Source organism: Panthera onca, chromosome B3 (genome assembly GCF_046562875.1).
Source record: "Panthera onca isolate mPanOnc1 chromosome B3, mPanOnc1 haplotype 2, whole genome shotgun sequence".
Taxonomy (NCBI): domain Eukaryota; kingdom Metazoa; phylum Chordata; class Mammalia; order Carnivora; family Felidae; genus Panthera; species Panthera onca.
Genome location: NC_138344.1, coordinates 6,932,478 through 6,955,483, shown reverse-complemented (window position 1 = coordinate 6,955,483; position 23,006 = coordinate 6,932,478). Strand labels below are relative to the sequence as shown.

At 56.6% G+C, this 23,006-nt stretch overlaps 1 protein-coding gene across 5 annotated transcripts; it reads left to right on the top strand.

Annotated features, from left to right (window-relative positions):
• The first annotated feature begins 5,452 nt into the window (after positions 1 to 5,452).
• ISG20 (interferon stimulated exonuclease gene 20) lies at positions 5,453 to 16,648 on the top strand. 5 transcript variants are annotated; one of them, XM_060617694.3, is made up of 4 exons: positions 5,539 to 5,720; positions 6,007 to 6,258; positions 14,506 to 14,706; positions 15,864 to 16,384. In XM_060617694.3, exons 2-4 carry the CDS (start codon positions 6,031 to 6,033, stop codon positions 15,984 to 15,986), a joined length of 552 nt encoding a protein of 183 aa, XP_060473677.1. In that variant the 5' UTR covers positions 5,539 to 5,720; positions 6,007 to 6,030; the 3' UTR covers positions 15,987 to 16,384. The 5 variants fall into 5 exon arrangements, with proteins under 5 accessions (XP_060473676.1, XP_060473675.1, XP_060473677.1 ...); XM_060617696.2 differs by lacking the exon at positions 15,864 to 16,384 and adding an exon at positions 14,840 to 15,857 and having other exon boundaries at positions 5,548 to 5,720; XM_060617695.3 differs by lacking the exon at positions 15,864 to 16,384 and adding an exon at positions 16,407 to 16,648 and having other exon boundaries at positions 5,553 to 5,720.
• The last annotated feature ends 6,358 nt before the right edge of the window (positions 16,649 to 23,006 follow it).

Here is a 23,006-nt window from a genome sequence, read left to right as displayed (position 1 = left end):
CTCTGTGTGCAGGAAGCTGATGATGGTTTCTGTGTCCGTCTGGGCCAAGCAGCAGGGCCAGGAGCTGAGAGACGCTGCTGAAACCACACTACTTTGAACTTGTCTGTCACCAGCTCCCTCGCTGTCTGCAGAGTGGGGAGCTGGCTGAGGCGCTGACCTCAGCTGGCCTGGCTCCAGGGCTTTGTTCTGGAGTCCTTAAAAGTCTGTAGCTGGCGCCAGACTCCCAGCTGGGGCGTAGCTTCGATTCTTGGGGCTGTGGGTTGAAGAAAGATGGAGCTGTTACCAGCAGGGAAATGTACTGGCTTTAAAATCAGCTTTGTTGTAAAACCAATTGTTCTGGAATAAAACTCAACGAGAAACGTGGATGAAGTGGCCCTTTCTGAATTCTCCGACTGGGGTGGGAGGGTGGCTTGGTGGAGAGACCGGGAGGTGTGGGAGCACTGAGTCTTGCTGGGTGCTTTGGCATTTGAGGTGGGGGCTTTCCAGATGATGCTTTGGGATGTGGCAAGAACATTCTAAAGCTACAGAATTTATGTCTTTCAAATACTTTGTTGAGCTTATTTATTTTGAGAGAGAGAGAGAGAGAGAGAGAGCATGAGCCGGGGAGGGACAGAGAGGGAGAGAGGGAGAATTCAAGCAGCCAAGCAGGTTCCACGCTGTCAGTGCAGATCCCGACGTGGGGCTTGATCTCATGAACTGTGAGGTGATGATCTGAGCCAAAACCAAGAGTCGGATGCTTTACCGACTGAGCCCCCAGGCGCCCCTATTTTTTAAAATTTTATCACTGCCCTATTGTAGAGCATAAAGTTTATTTAATTTGCTTCTGCTGAAGCTGTGTACTCACTTTTTTAAGACAATTTTTGGTTTTGATTGTGATTAAATACACATAACATAAAATTTACCATCTTCACCGTTTCTAGGTGCACAGTTCAGTGGTGTTACGTATATTTACATCGTTGTACAATCTCCAGAGCTTTTTCATCTTGCAAAACTGAAACTGCTCATTTCACACTTAACTCCCCATTCCCTCCTCCCCCCTGCCCCTGGAAATTGCCATTCTGCCTTCTGTTTCTATGAACTTTTTTTTTTTTACTAAAAAAAATTTATTTTAATGTTTATTTTTGAGAGAGAGAGAGAGAGAGAGAGAGAGAGAGAGAGAGAGAATCTGAAGCAGGCTCCAGGCTCTGAACTGTCAGCACAGAGCCCGATGTGGGGCTCGAACCCGCGAGTCACAAGATCATGTCCTGAGCCGAAGTCGACACTCAATCGAATGGGCGACCCAGGCACCCCTGTTGCTATGATGTTTACTAGATGCCTCATCTAAGTGAATCGTCCCGTATTTGTCTTTGTGATTAGCTTATTTCACTTAGTGTAAGGTCCTCCAGGTTCATTCATGTTTAGTATGCAGGAGGATCTCCTTCCTTTCTTTAAGGCTGAATAATCATTTGGGTGCATATACCACATTTTGGTTATCCAGTCACCCCTCAGTGAATACTTGGCTTTCTTCCCCTGCTTAGCTGTGAGTAGCGTTGCTGTGAACACAGGTGTGCAATGTCTCTTTGGAATCTGCTTTCAGTGCTTTGGGGTGTATACCTAGACGTAAGATTGCTGGGTCGTATCATAGTTCTGTATCTGATATTTTGAGGAACGGCCATACTATTTTCCATGGCGGCTGTACCATTGTACGTTCCCACCACCAATGCACAAGCTTTCTAATTTCTTCACATCCTCACCAACACTTGTTATTTTCTGGTTTTTTGGGTTTTGTTTTTGTTTTTTGGTTTTACTCATTTATCTTTTTTGGTAGGTATCCTAGCGGGTGTGGAGTGATAATCTCATTCTGGTTTCAACTTGCGTTTCCCTAATAACTAGAGATCTTGAACATCTTTTTGCGTATCTGTTGACATATAGGAGTTTTTTTCACTTTTTGTGTCTTTAAAAAAAATTTTTTTTTAACATTTATTTCTTTTTTTAAGAGACAGAGACAGAGTGTGAGCGGTAGAGGGGCAGAGAGAGAGGGAGTCGCAGATTCGGAAGCAAGTTCCAGGCTCTGAGCTGTCAGCACAGAACCCGACGAGGGGCTTGAACTCAAACCATGAGATCATGACCTGAGCCGAAGTTGGATGCTTCACCGACTGAGCCACCCAGTCTCCCCTCACTTTTTGTGTCTTGTAAAATATTTTTTTTTATTGTTTTGTTTTAGAGAGAGAGCGCTAGTGGGGGAGAAGGGCAGAGGGAGAGTGATTTATTTGTTTATTTTAAAATGTTTGTTTTTGAGAGAGAGAGCATGAGTGGAAGAGGGGCAGAGAGAGGACAGAGGATCCAGAACAGGCTCTGTGCTGATAGCGAGCCTGATGCAAGGCTCGAGCTTGCAAACCGTGAGATCATGACCTGAGCCAAAGTCAGGTGCTCAACAGACTGAGCCACCCAGGTGCTCCTATTATTGTATTGTATTGTATTGTATTGTATTTATTTTATTTATTTTATTTTATTTTATATTATCTTACTATTTTATTTTAGAGCACGCGTGTGCGAGCAGGGCAGGGGCAGAGAGAGAGAGAAAGAATCTCAAGCAGACTCTATGCTCAGCACGGAGCCCGACTCGGGGCTCCATCCCATGACCCCGGGATCATGACCTGAGCCGAAATCAAGAGTTGGACGCTTAACCGACTGAGCCGCCGAGGCGCCCTATGTTTCTTTTGAAAACCGTGTTCCATTCGCAGTTTTACATGTATTAAATTGAACCACACCAAATTGCTGCCATTTGGCTGAGCTGGTCCTACCTGCCACATACACCTTAGAAATCCACACAGGTACATTTTTGAGCACACGCCCGCTGAGACAGAAGGTCAGGGTGCCTGTAGGGAGCGGTGTCCTACCCGCCGTTAGGAATCATCCACTCTCAGCCTGCAGCCCGCGCTTGGTGCCACCCAGTGGCAGCCTCTCCACCCTGTACGGTCACAGGTGGGTCGACTGAGGCAGGATGTGTGACTTGTAAGGTTGAGAGGTTTGCCTTGAGGGACTTTCCTGCTGTCACTTGACCTGAGGGCTGCAGCCTTCGCCTGGCCGACGGGTGACACCGGTTAAACCCGGGAAGCCTCCCTTCCAAGCTCTTCCCCCCGCCCATCCCCCCGGCTGGGGCCAGGGGTTTCTCCCCTAGGCTGTCAGAGGGCCCCTGTCTGACCTCAGCGTGCCCAAGGCCTTGGGAAAAAATGCAACACAGATCCGGTGGGTTCTCTCGGTGCAGGTGCCGGGGGCCCTGCAGCAAAACAAGCGGAGGGGGAGGAGGAGAGGATCAAGTGAAGTACATGGGATTTCAGATGATGCTAACTATTCCTACAGAGGAAACCCAGAAGGGATTGGAGGTACAGTTGTGGTTTTTTTAAAACATAATTTATTGTCAAATTGGCTAACATGCAGTGTATACAGTGTGCTTTTGGATTTTGGGGTAGATTCCCGTGGTTCATCGCTTATATGCAACACCCAGTGCTCGTCCCAACAAGCGCTCTCCTCAGTGCCCACCACCCGTTTTCCCCTCTCCCACGCCCCATCAACCCTCAGTTTGTTCTCTGTATTAAATAGTCTCTTATGGTTTGCCTCCCTCCCTCTCTGTTTGAAACTATTTTTCCCCTTCCCCTCCCCCATGGTCTTCTGTTGAGTTTCTCAGGATCCACATATGACTGAAAACATATGGTATCTGTCTTTCTCTGACTGACTTATTTCACTTAGCAGAATACCTTCAAGTTCTGTCCACATTGTTGCAAATGGCGGGATTTCATTCTTTTTCATTGGCAAGTAGTATTCCATTGTATATATAAACCACATCTTTTTTTTTCTTAATGTTTTATTTATTTTTGAGATAGAAAGAGACAGAGCATGAGCAGAGGAGGGGCAGAGAGAAAGGGAGACACAGAATCTGAAGCAGGCTCCAGGCTCTGAGCTGTCAGCACATAGCCTGACGCGGGGCTCGAACTCACGGACTGTGAGATCATGACCTGAGCTGAAGTCGGACGCTTAACCGATTGAGCCACCCAGGCGCCCCTATAAACCGCATCTTTATCCATTCATCAGTTGATGGACATTTGGGCTCTTACTGTAATTTGGCTATTGTTGAAAATGCTGCTATAAACATTGGGGTACCTCTGCCCCTGTGCATCAGCACTCCTGTATCTTGTGGATGAATTCCTAGTGGTGTCATTGCTGGGTGGTAGGGTAGTTCTATTTTTAATTTTTTGAAGTGCAGTTTTTAAATTTTTTTAAATCTTTATTTTTGAGAGAGAGAGTGTGTGAGCGGGGGTTTGGGGGGGGGGGGACAGAGAGAGAGAGAGAGAGAGAGAGAGAGACACAGAATCTGAAGCAGGCTCCAGGCTCCAAGTGGTCAGCACAGAGCCCGATGCGGGGCTCAAACTCACGAACCGTGACATCATGACCTGAGCTGAAGTCGGCCACTTAACCAACTGAGCCACCCAGGCGCCCCCCGTTTTTTTTAAAACATTTTTAACGTTTATTTATTTTTGAGAGAGAGAGCGAGACAGCGCAAGTTGGGAAGGGGCAGAGAGGGAGACACAGAATGTGAAGCAGTCTCCAGGTTCTGAGCTGTCAGCACATAGCCAGACACGGGGCTCGAACCCATGATCCTTGAGATCCATGACCTGAGCCGAAGTTGGATGCTTAACCAACTGAGCCACCCAGGTGCCTCGAGGTACAGTTTTTAAATAGAAGCCAGAAAAGGCCTCAGTGGGAGGCCAAGGGAGAAGGAACAAAGGGATAGATAACTTGGAGGCAGAGCTCCAAGGGGCAAGAATCTCACCGCAGAATATGGTGACGACTTCCTCACTGAAACTGGCTTCTGTTTTTGTCCCAGCTGTAACTCTTTCGTCTAGTCAATAAATACTGAATGCTCTACGGGGCAGGCACTGTTGTAAGAGGTCAGGAGCCTGGGAGTGGGTCTAGCCCTAGGAAGTATGGCTGGGCTGCTGGGGGCTCCTTCCAGGCTTTCTTTTCCTTGTCCTCAAATAGTGTCAACCCAGCTGGAGGCAGAGCCTGTTGAGGGCAGGCAGATGGTCATTTTTGAGGCACCCCCAAAGCACTGGAGCCTCTAGGGGCTCCCTCCTTGCCTGCTTGGCTTCCCTGGGTCGGAGGGTGAGGCTAGCCCTACTCACACCGCAACCTTCCATGCCCTTCCTATGAATAGCCTCAATGTCCCACAAGCCAGCTCCCCCTGCCCCCATGGGAGACCTCACAGAGTGTCAGATTGGTAATGGCCCCGGAAGCTGTGGGACATTCCTTGGGCTCCCATCCTGGGGATGTTTATTCTACAGGCAGGCGGAGGGTGAGAAAGGAAAGAAAAATGTGGCAATCTGCTGCATCCACGTCAGCGGCACCATCTGAGGAGGGGAGGGCTCTTCTGAGCACTTAAGTGTGTGGTGGGGGGGGGGGGGGGAAGGCGAGACATGGGGACATGGAACCTGCCAGCTTTGTCCGTGGTGACTCAGGCCCTTGGGCCCCCACCTGCCAGCAGCCTGAGGATAAGGAGCAGCCCTGCCCTGCCCTGCCCCGGCCTCCCACCCCCGACTTCGCCTGATAACAAACCAGAAACTGAAACAGAGTCAGGATTCCCGGCTTGAAGTCAGAGATGAGTCACAGCTAAGAGCAAGTGCAGTAGCTGAGAAGTGGCACCAGAGAGGCAGACGTGAGCCGAAGGCACCAGAGGCGGGCAGGTGAGTGGGGGCTGGGACGGCGAGGCCAAGGTGCTTCCGCAGGGCCGTGGCCAGGGGAGCGGGTGGGAGGGGTCCTGGTGGTCCCAAGGCTGCTGGGCCAGACCAGAGCCCCTGGGACCCCCGGGCTGAGGAAGCCGGGCAGGGTGGCAAGGGGCCAGCTTCCCCTGTTGCCAGATGGCGTTCATGACAGACAGGGCAGAGGGGACAGGCTGGCTGGGTGGTGGCCGAGGACCCCCGAGGCCTCGGTCGGCCCTCGAGTGATGCCCCTCCCGCCTCCCCTGTCCAGCGCGTCTGCGGGTCCTGGTGACACATGGAGAGTGGCACCGAGGTGGTGGCCATGGACTGCGAGATGGTGGGGCTGGGGCCCCGGGGGGAGAGCGGCTTGGCTCGTTGCAGCCTCGTGGACCTCCACGGCACCGTGCTCTACGACAAGTTCATCCGGCCGGAAGGGGAGATCACCGATTACAGGACCCTGATCAGTGGGATCACACCTTGGCACATGCAGGAGGCCACGCCATTTGCCGTGGCCAGGCTGGAGGTGAGTGGAGGGCGGCGTGCCAGCCAGGCCGGGGGGAGGGGGGAGGGGAACCTGCGGACAGCCGCCCGCCATCCGCACACACACTTCCCGGCGCCTTGTCCAGGTGCCACATCTGGGATCTGTGACCCCAGCCGTGGAAGATTCCCCCCTCCGCCTCTGCATGACTAGGGCACGGAGAAACCTGTTGGTGTCTTCTTCACGTCCCTGAGAAGCCTTCCTCCATCAGACAACCTTAGACTCACGTCTGGGAGCAGCCTTCAGGGCATCGGGTCCACCTTGCTGGTCTTGTGATGGGGGGAACTGAGCGCCCCTGATGCCCCCCACAGCGTGATTCTTTGCTCTGCCCTGAGCTGCCACTGGCGAACCCCGTGAGGAAATGAGGAAAGTGAGGCCCTTGCCGGCTGGGCCCTGGTAGCAGGCCCCAGGTCTTGAAGAACAGGCCAGAGCCCCACCCCCACCCCCACCCCCCCACCCCCCCCCCCCCCCCCGCCAGGCTCCGGGAGCTTGTTCTCAGACCGCACAGTAGGGCCCTACCGTCGGCTAGAGGTCAGCGTGTGGCCCCAGGACCTCCCACCCTCCTGCCTCACCTTGTTGTGATGACTTTTCCAGTCTCCGCTTTCTGTTTCTGTTTCTGTTTCTCTGAATCACCAGACGGGAAGCAAAGTCTAGCACCTGCTTTAGTCCCTTCTGGGAAGGTTTGGAGGGGCGAGTGAACTCATCAGTATCTAGGCTGCCGGGGCTCGGGGAAGTCCCCGAAGAACAGAGGGGACCGCGGTCCGTCCCAACTGTGCACACCGCGTGCGTGCCAGGCTCCAGGCGCTGCAGAGAAACCCACGGCGGTAGCTACTGTTTACTGAGCGCAGGCTACTCGCCGGGTGCAATCCTGGGCACTGGCCGCCCGGAGCTCACTCACGCCTCCCGAATGGCCTGCCGCGAGGCCTCTCAGGAGCCGGCAACTCACAGTTGGGAGGGGCCGGTTTTGAATCTCGGCCAGTGACTTAGCAGCTCCTTGGGCCAGTTACCTGGGCGGCCTCTCTGCACCCAGTTTCTCCCACCTGGAAAAGAAACTGGGTACGATAACAGCAGCAACCTCATAGGATTATTGTGAGGCTTGAGACAGCGCCTAGAAGGAGCACCTGTATTATGTAAGGACTCCAAAAATGTTAGCTATTACGAACGTCTGTTATCCCCATGTTGCAGATGGGGAAACCGAGGCCTGCTTGAACTAAGTGTATTGGTTTGCTCGGGCCACCATGGTGGAGTAGCACGGACTGCGGGGCTCAAACAACAGAAATGTACTGTCCCAAAGTCCTGGAGGCAGGAGGTCTGAGCTCAAGGCGGTAGCAGAGATTTGTCTCTTCTGAGGCTGTGAGGGAGAGTCCGTTCTACATCTTTCTCCCAGCTCCTGGGGGTCTGCTGGCAGTCTTCGGTGTTTCTCGGCTTGTAGAAGCATCACCCTAATATCTGCCTTCTTGTTCGAACGGCGATTGCCTTGTGTGCGTGTTTTGTGTCCCCCACTTCCCATTTATGGAGACACCAGCCATATCGGATTAGGGCCCACCCTAATGACCTGATGACCAGTACTTACATCTGCAATGACGCTGTTTCCAAATAAGTCACATTTTGAGCTATTAGGGGTAGGATTTCAACAGAGGAATTGTTGGCAGGGGCGGGGGCGGGGGGACACAATTCAACCCACAAGACTAAGTGACTCACAAAGTTTTAGGTAACTAGATGTGGTCAGGACTCAGAACTCAGGCTCAAAAGTCTAGGGCTGTGTGTCCAACAGGGGGCTGCCAGCCACACGTGGCTGAACACCACCAGTGTTCAAATACCTCCCATGGCTCCCTATTGCCTGAGGTCCCCCCAGCACACACTCATGGCCGTCCAAACCCTACCCACCTGCCATTCCTGCCTGCCCTTACAGCTCAGCCATCATCCAGCCAGTGCTCTGCCAAGCCCCTCCCCCTGCCCTCTCCCATCCCTGCCCCTGGTCCAGGCCAGAGGAGTCCTTCCTGATGCCCTTCCCCACCCTGTCCACCACCCCTACCTCCCCACACTGGACTCTGTAGCGGGGGGCTCCAGTTCTCCTGGCTGTGGCCCCTGTGCTTTATTTATTTTTGTTTATTATTTTTGAGAGAGAGAGAGAGAGAGAGCAAGCGGGGAAGGGGGAGAGAGAGAGAGAGAGAGAGAGGGAGAGAATCCAAAGCAGGCTCCTTGCTGACAGTGCAGGGCCTGACACGGAGCTTGAGCTCACAAATCGTGAGATCATGACCTGAGTGGACGCTTAAGTGACTGAGCCACCCAGGCGCCCGGCCCCCACCCAGGCGCCCCGGCCCCTGTACTTTAAAGCTTGTCTGTCCACACACATGGTCTGCCTCGTTCCACGTTCCTGCTGTGCACTCTATCTGCCCCCAGATTGGATGGTGTGCTTTGCACGCAGAAGGTACCCTGAGAATGTTTGTGGGACTACAGTTGAACCGATTTTCACAAAATACAGAGTTCTGGCAGCGGCATGGAACGAAATCGCCTCTGGCCTCCTGCTGGCCTTTGCTGTTAAGATGCAGTGATACGCACACAGCCTGGGAGGTGGAGAGCAAGTGCACTGTCTTTAGAACTTGTCTGGACGTGGCTCTGTGTCCTCTGGCTCGTTGCTAAACCTCTCTGTGCCTTCAGGAGGCACATCTACAGCACAGGGGTGACGAAGCAGCATGGGTGTATCCAGCACCGTGCCCTGGAGCCGTTCTAAGTATTTTCCACATGCCGCTGCCTTTACTCTCCACAACAACCCTGGGAAGTAGTTAACCAGTGTCATTACTCCATTTGACAGATGAGCAAACTGAGGCACAAGGCTGAGCCAACTGTCCAAGGAAGGAGTAGAGCAGAAACTCAAATTCTGGCTCCAGAGCTTGCTCTGGGATGTTCCGATCCCACGATCCACGTGTATACACGCTCCGTGAATGCTGAGCGTCCAGTATATGCGTGGGACAGTGCTAGGCACCCCCTTTTTGAGCCAAGGCGGGAGAAGGCAACGGCTGTCATTTGTTTGCATGAACCAGGACACAAAGGCCGCTTGATCCCACTCCATCGCCCATAGCGTTCTAATCCCAGAGACAGAGACCGGGCTCACGGGCCCCAAGATGTGAAGAGCTCCCAAAGGGAAGAAGCCTATCATTGCCTCCCGCGCCGGGTGACGCCTCTCAGGTGAGATTAGGGCTCGCCAGGCTTTGGTTTCACGCAGGCAACTTTCAGAGGCTGCTCACCACCCTGTCTCTTCCTCCCCTAGGAGTGGTGACTGGGTCCCACCAGTGGTGAGCCGTAGACCGGCCCGTGGCAGCCAGCGGGGTTCTGGGGATCCCCTAAGCCCCCCCACAGTCCACCCTGGAGGGTTGCTACCATAGGGCACTGAGATTGTGCAGGGGATCCCCCCTCCTCTGTTTTTTATTCTTATTTTTGGTAAAGTGGTTACATTACCTTTTTTTTTTAATGTTTATTTTTGAGACAGTGCAAGCAGAGGAGGGGCAGAGAGAGAGGGGGGACAGGGGATCAGAAGCAGGCTCTTCGCTGATAGCACAGAGCCCAAAGTGGGGCTTGAACTCAGAATCTGAAGCAGGCTCCAGGCTCTGAGCTGTCAGCACAAAGCCCGACACAGGGCTCGAACTCACGATCCGTGAGATCTTGACCTGAGCCAAAGGTGGACGCTCAACTGACTGAGCCACCCAGGTGTCCAGTTACATTACTTTTGTAGTGGAAAGTAATCGCTTGTTACCTTCCGAAATCTCTAGGTCTGACATCATCTAGAGCAGCGGTTCTCAGTGTGGAGTGGGTTTTGCCCCCCAAGGGACAAATGTCTCACTATCTGAGACATTTCTGGTTGCCACAAGTGGGGCAGGGGGCCTGCTACAGACATCCAGGGGGTAGAGGCCAAGGACAGTGCCAAACATCCTCTAATGCACGGGACGGCCCCTCCCCCAGCCACACACACACCAGAGAAAGTGTGGAAGTTGAGAAACTGGTCTATAGAGCCCCATGAATCAGGCTGCCAGCTCAGAAGAGAACCCAGGAGGAGACTGAGGTCCAGAGAGGGGCAGTGACTTGCTTAAGGACACACAGCAAGCCGTGATACAACTCAGTGTTCAGATTCAGGGCTCTCGCCTGGTGAGTTAATTAATGCTGTTTGTTTTGTTTTCCTAATTGTAATTTTTGATGGCGTGTAACTTACTTTTGTAAATTAATGCTCCTTTCATGTTAACCCGGTACACTGAGTCGCATCTACCCTCTGACCAGGCTTGGGGAGGGATAATTACAGTTTTAGTTGGCAAACAAAACAGCCGAATCCCATGAAGCATCCCGGTTTAGGAGGGAAACGCAGACAGAAGAGAGGCCACAGTAGCCTGTGAACAAGGAGTTACTGGGCCAAGTGCCGCCTGCTGGGGCCCCGCCCCCGCTCAGGTGTCTCTGGGGCAGGTGTCTTTGGGGCTTGGCCAGATGGAGGAGGGTGACTTCACCGTCCAGGTTTCCCCTGGCATAAGCAGTCTTAGGGGGTGCGGGGAACAGGCTGGGGCAGGGCCACCTGCAGAACTGGGCAGGGGACAGGAGGAAAGGGGAGACTGAGGCCACTCTTGAAGATGACAGTAAGGCCTGGCCCTCTAGATTTTTCATAAGGGCCCCAGGTGATTTTTCCGACCAGGAACATCCGGGGAATACTTGGAACAAGAGTGGCACTGCAGTAGAAGGACCCTCCAGGCAGACACAGGCCACTGGTCCTGGAGCTACCCTGCCGTATGACACGGGTACGCGCTGCTCTGTAGCCCCCTTTCCCTGTTGGTAAGATGGTGTGATCATCCCGGCCTTGTAGGGGCCACGTCCCCGATCCAGGAGATCTGAGCGCTGCCCCGGGCCCAGCATGGCTCTCCGCTCCGCCATTAATGACGCTGGAGCAGGTTCTCAGCAGGTGGTAATAACAACTATAATAACAGTGATGGGGTCAGACAGGTCTGGACACCTCACTGCAGCTCTCAAGTCACCAGCCCTGTCACCTGGGCAAGCCTCTTAACCTCTCTGGTCCCCAGGCCCCTCCTCTGGGACATGGAAATCAGAATACCCGGGTTGAGAGGTCTGGCCTGGCGCTGTGAGAGCAGCAGATGGGTGATTGTCCCTCCTCCCCACTCAGTTCTTTCCAGGAATTCGAGTCTCCGCCCCCTGTGTTTGGCACTCCTGACACTGACTGAGGGCAGGTCCCGCGGCCAGCAGGTCACAAAGCCCTGCGGTCCTGCCAGCTGGCACCTTCTCCCCATCCCTGGCTCCGGCAGGCCCCCCTCTTCCCTCCCCGGCCCTGTCTCAGAAAGTCGGGGGAGCCCTGGCTGCTAATGGGCCTCACCTCTCCAGGCCTTTGCCTTACAAATGGGGAAACCGAAGCCCAGAGATGGCCTGTGACCTCCCTGAGAGCACACAGCAAGTCCCAGCAGTCCCTCTCTGCCCAGTGCCCAGTGCCCAGCATGTTTTTGGCCTGAAACCTTGCTGACATCTCTCTGCTAAATAGACTCATCTCTTTTTTTCCTGATTCCTTCTGCTTGTCTACCCCCCCCCCCCCCATTTTATTTGTCTCCTCATGAGCCCAGCGATGCTGACTGTAGCCACCCCCTGCCAGGACCCTGGGGCTCAGGAAGTGATTAATTTCCCAGGAATCTACCTCACGATGACTCTTGTCCTCTTCCGCCTGGGAACAGTGCAGCGGTTTCTGGGATGGCAGACAGTCCCTCAGGGCTTTGTGTGAACTGGGCCTGAGCCAGCTCCTCGTTGGGGGAAACAGGCCACATTGTTCGGGAACACAAAGAATGTGAGCAAGAAAAGGTGTGTGACCCACAGCTGCCCTGCGGGGCCTGTGAGCGCCACCCCTCTGCCACGGGCTGGCGGGGCCCTTTCCTCCACAGTAGGACTCGAGCTGCTGGTGAGGGCCGGTGTCCTCACCGCTCAGGTGACCTCTAGATCAGCAACACCAGCCCCACCTGTTAGAGACGTGAGATCCAGGGGCGCCCGGGCAGCTCAGGGGCTTAAGCGTCCAACTGTTGATTTCGGCTCAGGTCATGATCTCACGGTTCGTGGGGCTGAGCCCCACGGCCAGCTCTGAGTTGGGTGTGGAGCCTGCTTGGGATTCTCTGTCTTCCTCTCTCTCTGTCCCTCCCCCACTCTCTTGCTCACTCTCTCTCTCTCAAAGATAAATAAATAAACACTGAAAAAAAAAGTGAAATCCAGAGTTCTGGGTTCACCAGGTGACTCCCACCCCAAACATCCACTGGAACCAGCACGATCCATTCCTCAGGAGAGCTTCCCCAGGCCCTAGGCCTGGGCTCCGTCCAGAGGAGGCCCTGACAAAGCCGTGTGAACAGGGTGGGGTGACGTTGCCTGTTGACGGTAGATGGACGGAGCCCTGCTTCCACCACTGTGGCCAAGGACAAGTCGCCTCATCCCTCTGAGCCTTGGCTTCCTCTTCTGCAGAGTGGCCACAATGATCCTGTGGTCGCCAAGGGAGAGCATACCAATGTCCCCCATGATGTCTCAGAAGGCCACCAGAAACAGAAGCAGGGCACGGGAGGGTGTCAGCCAGGTGGCAGTCTCCTTCCCCAGGCACAGAAGACAGGCCAGAAGCTATGGGAGAGCTGTCCAGACGGGGGCCTGAGCCCCAAGATGCCCCTCCAGCTGGGTCCCGACACAGCTCCGCCCCAGAGCCCCCGTCCATCCTTCTCCGGTGGCAGCCCAGGTGAAGAAAGGGGAGCCTGTGTGGCCGTAGGTAGGAGGCTGTCCCCAGGGCCACCATGGGAGGGGAGTGGAGACGGAGTCCAGATGGGAGGCTTGGGTACTTCAGCGGTCACTCCCCGAAGCTCGGCCCCTGGGCTGGCAGACGCCAGGAGCAGGCCTGCTCTTCCTAAGTGTGCTCGTGGCGGGCAGTCCGCTGGCTCTGAAGGCTGGCCCTGCCACTAACCAGCTGTGTGGCCCTCCCAGTTATCTAATGGTGCTCAGCAAATCGCCTCCAAACATAGTGGTTCAAACAATGTCAATATTTACTTTGCTCCTGCACCTGCAGTCTGGTCAGGGGCGGATGGGGACAGCGGTTGGGCTGAGGCAGAGGCACCCGGCAGGCCCGGAGCTGGAACCTCGGGAGGTTGGCTTGCCTACCCATCCCGTGGCTGGCGCTGGGGCCCCTCAGACTCGGCTCTCTGCCTCCAGTGCTCCCTCCAGCACGGTGGCTTCGGGGCAGCTCCGGGCTGCTGGGACACCGGCCCTCAGAGAAGTCAGAAGTCACACGGGCCGGCCCATATTCAATTCAATTGGACTCCATCTTTTGCGCGAGCCAGAGTCAAGGAATCCGCAAACTTGCTTTAAGATCATGAAGAGTAACCTGGGGCAAATTATTTCACTCTCTTAGTGCTTCCACTTTTTTGTTTTCATCCGCAAAACATGGGCTGCGTTAGCTTTTTACGGCTGCTTTCTACAAAACCATAGGCTTAGTGGTTTAAAGCCACACGAACGGGTTATCCCTCGATTCCACGGCTCTACGGTCTGACCCGGATCTCAAAGGCTGAAACTGAAGTGTGGGGAGGGCTGCGTTCCGTTCTGGAAGCTCTGCAGGGGAGTGCCGTTCCTCGCCTTTTCGCCTTTTCCGGCTTCCGAAGGCCGCCCGCCAGTGTTCCTTGGCCCGGGGTCCCCTCCTCCTCCTTCAAGGCCAGCAAGAGCAGGTCAGGTTCTCAGGGCAAAGGTTCTTAGGGCCCTCCACCTGGAAGGGCCCTTGCGATTCCGTTGGGCCCATGCGGGTAGCCCAGATCACCTCTCACCTTGCACCCCAAAGCCCACCTGCAGCTTTAACTTCTCTCCGCGTGTAAGGTGCTCGCGGATTCTGGGGTTAGGGCGCGGGCAGCTTCGGGAAGTCATTCATCTGCTTGTCACAGCAGGCTTGTTGACAGGGTTAAATGACACAGGTGACGTACTTAGATAAGTGCCTGGCACACGGGCGTGCTCAGTAGGTGCCACTGTCGTTACTCGTGCATGAGGAGAGGCCCGGTCCAGCCTCCTCATTATACAGATGATAGAGAGGGTTGAAGCCCAGAGAGGGAGGACAACTTGCTCAGAGCCACACAGCAAGTCGAGGAGGGACTGCTTCCCTCCGGTACCGCGAGGACCCCCCAGTCGGCCCAGACCCGCCCGCGGGACCCCGTGTGATGTGCCGGGCGCGCGTCTCCCTGGCCACAGATCCTGCGGCTCCTGAAGGGCAAGCTGGTGGTGGGCCACGACCTGAAGCACGACTTCCAGGCGCTGAAGGAGAACATGAACGACTACTCCGTTTATGACACGTCGGTGGACAGGCTGCTGTGGCGGGAGGCCGGCCTGCAGGGCTGCGAGCGCGTCTCCCTCCGCGTGCTCAGCGAGCGCCTCCTCGGCCGGCGCATCCAGGTGAGCACCTGCCTGCTTTGGCGGGGGGGGGGGGGGTAGGGAGGCTGGCCCCTCCCCCCAGGGCCCGCCCACCACCCCCAGGGGCTCCAGAACCAGCATTGGACCCCGAAGGCGCTCTGCGTCTCCCCCACAGCCTTGAGAGGCCGTGTGCTTGCCAGCGAGGAGGGGTGCTGGCCTCGGGGTTCCCCAGCAGCCGGCCCTGGACGAGGACCCGAGCGCAGGAGGTTCATTCCAGAGGTGACCCCGGGACGTGCTGGTGGAGCCCAGCGCCCAATATAGGTCTTGTTTGTTTTTAAACTCCAGCCAGTTACTCTGTGGATAACTGAAGTTTTTTTCTTTGATGTTTATTTATGTTTGAGAGAGAGCCAGTGTGAGCGGGGAAGGGGCAGAGGGAGAGGGGGGTAAGGGACAGAGGATCCCAAGCGGGCCCCGTGCTGACAGCAGAGAGCCCAATGCGGGGCTCGAACTCACTAACCTTGAGGTCCTGACCTGAGCCCACGCTTAACCACCTGAGCCACCCAGGCGCCCCAATAACTGACATTTAATCCCACTGCGGGCCTCTGGAATAGGGTAAAACGCAGCCCTCAGATCTTTTCCAGGGAGCGGCGGTATTTACCCACAGCTCCGAGCAGGCAGGGCTGCTGCTGCTCCCGGAGCCCCCATTTCTCGGCACTCAGAGTCTCCGGCGAGGCCCAGAAGAGGGGGTCCTTGGGGGCTCACGGAGGCGGCAGGGCCGAGGGAGGTGGGCCGGACACCAGCAGCCACGGGTCCACGTGGGGGAGGTATTTATTAGCACCTACTCTGTGCCAGGCTGGTCAGGATGCTGGAGACCCAGGGCTGAGCAGGGCCGGCTTGAGGAACTCCTGGGTTGAGGGAGGGTGGCCCGTTAGCCCGAAGGGATGAAGGAAAGCAGGTCTGCAGGAATCTGAAGGGCGAGTCTTAGTGGAGGAGGGCGGGGAGGGGAGGGCACCAGGAACTGGGGAGGGAGCAGGGGACGCGCCTGATTTTGGACCCCTCCGTTAGCCTTGTGGCACGCAGGACGGAGGACAGAATACACAGCATGTGGATTCACCCAAGTGCCGAGCAAGTAGCATTTAGAAACATCGTTTTGGCATTTAAAAACAAAATTTGTTAACATATATTTATTTTTGAGATAGAGAGAGACAGAGCATGAGGGGCAGAGGGAGACACGGAATCAGAAGCAGGCTCCAGGCTCCAAGCTGTCAGCACGGAGCCGGACACGGGGCTCGAACCCCCTGAACTGTGAGATCATGACCTGAGCCGAAGTCGGGGCTTAACCAACTGAGCCATCCAGGTGCCCTCGAGTATTTTTTTTATATTCGCCTGGTCCCCTGGAGCTCCCTCTGTGTCTGTGTGTCTGCAGCCCCTCCTCCCCTCACCAGATTATAAGCACCTCGAGGACACAGCCTGGTTCTCCGGATGCTGGAAGCTGTGCCTGGCCATGCCTGGGCCTAGTGCCCCAGCTCTGGGTCAGACAGGAGAAGCCGGGCCTGCTCGGGCCACCTGCGGCGTCCAGGGTGTCAGAAGGCTGGGGCTGCTCACCCACCGACCCCCCTCAGGGCCCGGGAAACCGGGGTGCAGGCGGGGAAGGCCCAGGTCACAGGGGGTCTCTGCATTCAGCCTTATCCCAAGTCCCCCCCCCCCCCCCCCCCCCCCCCGCTCTGTCCATGTGTCTACAGAACAGCCAGTTTGGACACAGCTCAGTGGAAGACGCCAGGGCGGCGATGGAGCTCTACCGAATCTCCCTGCAAATTCGGGCCCGCTGAGGGCTGCCGGCCCGGTGGTGGGTGACCGCAGCTCCAGCCGGCCCCTTCCGCAGGGACTCCCCCAGGGTCTTCTTCTCTTCGGGACAGCAACTCCCCTGCTTTTGGAAAACACGTCTTTAGTAGTAAAATGGCTCTCTATTTTTTCCTGCTGCCCCAGTGGCTACTCCTGTTGCCTTTTTCGGAGCCGGGTCACGGTGACGGGCCGTGGTCCACGCGAGGCTTAGACAACAGGGAAGACGGGGCTGGAATGGGGGGCTGGGGAGCATATGTATGTCAGTCTCTTTAATAATCTGGAATCCTTGAAGAATCTAGGTGGTATGCAGCTAAGTAATGCCCTTGCCTCTGCCTCCCTTTTCCTGTTGCGCTTATGCCCAGGGGGGTGGCACCAGGCTCGGAGGTCCGTTCGTGTCATCTTGGAATGGGTGCCAAGGCCCTGGTGAGCCCGGAAGCCGAGGTACAGAGACTGTGGGGGGTGCTACCCAAAGTGACCTTCAGCAAGTTGCCCCTCCTCTTGTAAAACGAGGAAGCAAAGGCAGGGGACTCTGAAGTCAGAGAGAACGAGGCTGGACTCCGGGCTCTGGCATTTAGGAGCCGTGTGACCCGGAGCGAGTGACTTAATGGCTCTGTGCCTCAGTTTCTCCACCTGTAAAACAATTCCTAGGGTTCTCGTGAGACGTTGCATACAAAGCCCCTAGCACCACGCCTGTCAGCTTGAGCACCCAGCAAATGTCAGTAACTGGTGGTTATTGTCTTGGGAGACCCCAGGGAGAGCAACTGTACCCTGCTGTGGGTCCCTGATCTCTGACGGAAGGGCGTGCATGGCGTGTGGGGAGGAGGGTGCACACCAGAGCAGTCACTGCTCATCGGAACCAGCAGATGCAGGGTTGGTACTTTTAATCCATGGCGGGGTCCCTCCAAACCAGAATTACCCTGGGGGGAGGGGGGCAGGCGATTCTGGCGCCGAGGACACTTCAGGCACCTGAGATGCTTTTTAAGCAACCCCAGTCCCTAAGCACCGTGTTCTCACACTTGACCAAGCATCGGCATCACCTGGAGGGTGCCGGACCCCACCCCCAGACTATCCGACTCAGCCAGACTGCGGTGGGGCCCCAGAATCTGCATTCCTAACAAGTTCCTCACTGATGCTGGTGGCCCAGGACCACGCTGTGAAAGCCACCGCTAAGCATCAGGTGATTGAACGTGCGGCCGCAGCTGAGAGCCACTGGCCTATGGTCCGGGTGCCACCAGGCTGGACCCCTGCCATCCCCTCTGGCCGCCAGCTCATGCAGAGAGAGGCCCACAGCCCTGAGAAATGTGTCCCAAATGGCCCCACCCCACAGATGAGGGACTTCAGGTAAGGTTAAGGACACAAGGGACTCAAATCCAGGCCCGACTGCCTCATAATGGCAGCGCCCCCCACTCGCACACTGACTTCTGGGGACCTGGAGGACTCCCTCCCCCGTCTGGGAATGCGGGGAGGTGCAGCCTTCTCTCTCCTGCCCTGGCGCCCACCTGACTTCCAGGGCTGTGACCTGGCCCTCTGCTGGGATGATCTGGGGGAGCCTTCAAAGCAGCCGGGTGCGGCCGCCTTGCCTGGCTGAGACTGGCCAGCAGGTGGTGCCCTTGGGCCGTCCGCTGGGCCGGAGGCCTTGAAGGCAGAACCGGCTGGAGGAACACTTGGGCAAGAAGTGTGAGGGGCTGTCTTTAAAAATGGTTAGGGGGCTGCAGCCGTGACCCTCTAGGCCGCCCTCGCTTAGCCCCTGAGCTGAGGCTCAGAGAGGGGCTGGGACGGTGAAGCAGCCTGGCCTAGAAGGTGAGCCTGGGCTCTCGGACTCCCAGGTCAAGGTCCTTTCCACGCCTTCAGGCCTGCTTGGAAGGAGGGGAGAACCAGGACTCCCAGAGCAGCGGCACTCCCCAGGGAAATCCGTACCCAGCTTCCCGCTTCCGGCTGTGGTGCTAGGATGCCCCCCGTGGGGAGGTGCCCACCCTACCTCCCAGGCGGACGCCGAGGGGAGGGTCAGGACCCCAGAGGGGGCGTGTGCCGTGGGCTCTGGCCCCGCTCAGGAGCCCCCATCTTCCGTACAGCCAGTTCCCCGGGGGGAGCGACACAGTCACACGGGAGACTCCGAGGTGGTCCTCCAGAGAGCACCAGCTTCAGAGTCAGGCTGACTTGGCTTGCGGGTCTCACCCCTGAGAGAGCAGCCGTCCCACCAGGTGGGCCAAGAAGGGGGCTGCGACCTCATTCGCAGGGTGCCCAGCACCAGGCCGGAGCGGGGTGAGGACCTGGGAACTACGATCTCAGTAAAATAAAGGCCCGCCTCTGAACTCCCGACCTACCTGGGTCCCAGCACAGCTGGAGTTCTTGCCTGCAAATGTCAGTGTCATTCGATGAGGCTGTGAAACGTGGAGGAGGAGGAGCTAATGCTTGCTGCGTGGCTGCTTTGCGAGGAGTTGTGTCGTCCGCTCCCAGTGGCCTGGACAAGCAACTCAGAAAGCAGAGCTGGTGAAAGCAGGAGCCCTGCTCTTACCGGGGGGCTAGAGTCTTCCTTGCACAACTTTGCCTCAGTCTCCTCATCTGTAAAATGGGTATGTTAGTCCCAACGCCCGTAGCTGTCCACGGGAGCAGATAGGGCCGGGGAAGTGAAACCGCCCTGCAATCTGCCGCCGCCTATACAGGCTTCGGGTGGAATCTCGTCGCCCAGCGAGGCCACTGCCGCCTGCCCTTCTGCCCTCGGTTCTGGCAGGTACAAGTCAGGGTCCACCCCAGACACACAGGCAGAAGGTGGAGCTGGGCCTCGCCTTCTGCTCCCTCCTTCCTGAGCCCTTTAGCCACCCCACTTTACTCCCCCGGCTAGTTTCCACTCCCCAACCCTGCCCCAGCTTCCTTCAGACCCACTGCCGCTGGCATCCTCCCCTAGCGCTGCCCTCCTGGACCGGGGGTCGGGCGTGTCCGTTCTTACTTTGTCCCTTCTATCTCAGCTCATGGCGCATCTGCCCCTGGGTGCCCTTCCCAGACCCTAAACACCCTGGGGAACTGTCTCTGCTCCAGGGCAGGATGGCCAGGTGAGTGAAGCTACTGTCCAGTCCCCAGAGACCATGATAGAGCCCAGCGTAATGACAGCTCCAGGAGAGGGAGGGGGAGTTTGCAGGGGTGCTGGTCTCTCGCCAGGTGAGCGCTCTACCTGGCGTCCGGGCCAGGGCGGCTCAGGACATGTGGTCTCACCTGAGCCCGTCTCCTCCCGCCCCAGGTGGGCCTACAGGGTGAGCTAGAGGAGAAGAAGGGAGAGTGTGGGCAGGTGCTCCAAAGCTCCCAGGCGTAAACGCCTAAGGGACCAGTCCAGGAAACAAAGGAGAGACTCAGGCCTGACGCGCCCTGCAGCACGGGCCGTGCGTAGTTTGTGTGGACTCAGCTGATGGTGGCCGTGCAGAAATGCTGACCGGTGGAAACATCTTCAGGGCTGTGTCTGGCCCCCGGGCCACCAGTGTGGGACCTAAATGAACACCAGTGTTCATTTATTTATTTTTGAGAGAAAGAGAGTGAGCAGGGGAGATGCAGAGAGTGGGGGTTGGGGAGGGGGGAACAGAGGATCCAAAGAGGGCTCCGTGCTGACAGCAGAGAGATTGGTGCAGGGCTCGAACTCACAAACTGTGAAATCACAACCTGAGCGAAAGTCGGATGCGTAAGCGACTGAGCCACCCAGGTGCCCCGAGGATGCACTGCCTTGAAAGCACTCCTCAGTGGGTTGGGGCCCTGATTTATATGCTCAGGGCTTGCCCCATCGAAGTTCCCACCCAGGATAAATCCAATCCCACTTCTACGGGGTGACCTGTCTCCTACCTTTACATCATTTTCACGTCTCTCACTTCTACTACCCTGAGTCTTTTAAGCTTAGTTATTGGAGAGAGAGAGAGAGAGAGAGAGAGAGAGAGAGAGAGAGAGAGAATGTGAGTGAAGGCAGGGGAGGGGCAGAGAGAGAGAATCCCAAGCAGGATCCACGCCGTCAGTGCAGAACCTGAAGTGAGGCTCGAACTCAAAAACTGTGAGATCATGATCTGAGCTGAAACCAAGAGCTGGACACTCAACCCACGGAGCCAGCCAGGCGCCCCTAGCCCGAGTCTTTGACTTTCCAGGTTAGATGCCCCAACGTCATCAGCGTTTTCCCCTCTCTGTGGGGCCCCTCCCACTTCCCCTCTGTCCCACCACCTGCCCATCGCCCGGCCTGTCTGTCCCTTCCCTGCCCACTCCCTGCAACCCCCTAGTCAGCGATTCTTAGCAAGTGGGGAGAGGGTGGGAAGGGAACCAGGACTCCCCGAGACAAGGGTGCAAGCAGCATCCTCCGGCCCGGGACTGGCTTGGGGAAGACCTGTATGTTCACACGGATCTGGCAGAATGAACTGAGGCGCTGAGGATGGGGTCCCTTTTTGCCACCTAACCCCGAGGCATCGAGGAAAATTTGGGGGTGGCTGGAAATGACGGTCTAAAAATGGCCCTGTCTCACTGCACGTACCCGAGTCACCTCTGACTCAGGCCCGTTTGCTGCTGGGGTGAGGGGATTGGAAAGGTCTCTTTCGCCTCTCACACCCCTCGGCCTTCCCTCCCTCCTTTGCCCGCCCGGCCTGAATGGAGAAAAGCGCTTCTATTCAGGGAAAGGATTCTCTGCCCTGCCCTGGCCGGCTAGCTGTCTTCGGGCACTCGCCCAGCCCCCGCTCCCCACCACCCCCGGCCCCGTCCAAAGGCCCGCTGTCTTCCAGGGTGAGGATCCAGCCCGGTCTGGTTCCAAGGGTGGTAAGAACGCTGCCCGCTTCCTGCCCGGCGTGCTGCGGGCTGGGCCGGGCTCCGCGGCCAAGAGACTTACTCACTCGTGGAACAATTTCTCCTCTATATGGAAAGAACATATGCTTTTCCTGCTGGGGGAAGAGAGGGTTTTGAGCAGCTTTGCCGAGACGTGTAGGAAAAGGCAAACGTTGGCCTGGCCCCAGCACCCTGCTTTAAAGCCATGTGCTGCGTGGTCGGTGGCAGAACACGTTGGCATCCGATCCCAGGTGTGGGGGGGGGGGTGGGGTGGCGGGGAGGCCCCGGGAATACTGTTCGGGACCTCCGACTTAGGACACTGAGCTAGCGGGTGTCGTCACGTCTTCATTTTCCTGTTCTGTCCTCCAGCGTTCGGGGCTCAGCCATCCCAGCAGACCCCCCACCCAAGACCCTCAGTCTGAAGGAGGAGCTCGAGCCGTGGGGAGCCGGTAGGACCTGGCTGTTCAGATCTCACTGCACCCAGGACTGGCTGGAGTCTAAAGAAAGGAGAGGCAGCTGTAAAATAAAAATTCTTTCTCTGTGAGCTAGCATCTTTCCTCTAAGGGACAGGAAAAGGCTGGAAGCAAGAGATCGAGGCTGGCGCTCCTCTGTAATGAGGAAACCCCAGGAGCCTGGACCGCAGTGCAGCCACAGGAAGGGCAGGACCTGGCCGGCAGCAGGCTGAAGGCCAGTCACTCCCCCCCCACCGCCGCCGCCCCCCCCCAAACAATTGCTTCCGGGCTGGGCACTCCTGAGCAGCAGCCCCTCTGAGCTTCTGTTCCTGACCTGCAGACTGGGGATAGTGATAACCGCCCGGTGCAAGGGTCAGAGACAACGACGTGAAGTGATGGGAACAGACGGACGCTCAGAGAAACACGGCCTTGAACCAAGATGCATCCCGGCTCTGAGCAGGGGCCTGGCTGCTGGCCAGGGTGGGGGATGGGCACCGGGCCTGGAAACGCCTGCTGTGGCCGACTGTTTCTGGGTCCTCCAGGAACCGGGTGCCTTTTGTCCCGCCCTCTCGGGCCTGCCCCTTATTCAATTTATTCACGTCAATAAATTGCGCCTCCTGGTGTACTGCCGGTGTGTTAATGGTCTGGGCCCCTATTACGGAGTATCACAGACTTTGATTTTCACAGTTCTCGAGGCCCGGAAGTCCAAGCTCAAGGTGCCAGTAGGTCTGACATCTGGTGAAGGTTCCTCCTGGTTTGCAGACAGGCATCTTCTTGTGGTGGAGACAGAGGGCACCTCTCTTGCGTCTCTTCTCTTCTTTTTTTAAAAAAAAAATATTTTTTTAATGTTTACTTTTGAGAGAGACACACACACACACACAGAGTGTGAGCAGGGGAGGGGCAGAGAGAGAAGGAGACACAGAATCCGAAACAGGCTCCAGGCTCTGAGCTGTCAGCACAGATCCCGATGCGGGGCTAAAACTCAGGGACCGTGAGATCATGACCTGAGCTGAAGTCAGACGCTTAACTCACTGAGCCGCCCAGGCACCCCTCTTGTGTCTCTTCTAAGGACACAAATCCCATAAGGGAGGCCCCACCCTCATGACCTGACTCCCTCCTACAGGCCCCACCTCCAAACACCCTGGCACTGGGGATGAGGGAAAGGGGAAGCCAGCCAAGGCCCAGGGAGGTTAAGTAACTTGGCCAGCGTCGCGCAGGGATGAAGTGGTAGGTTTGGGACTTGAATTCATCTTAGGGGCAAAGATGCTT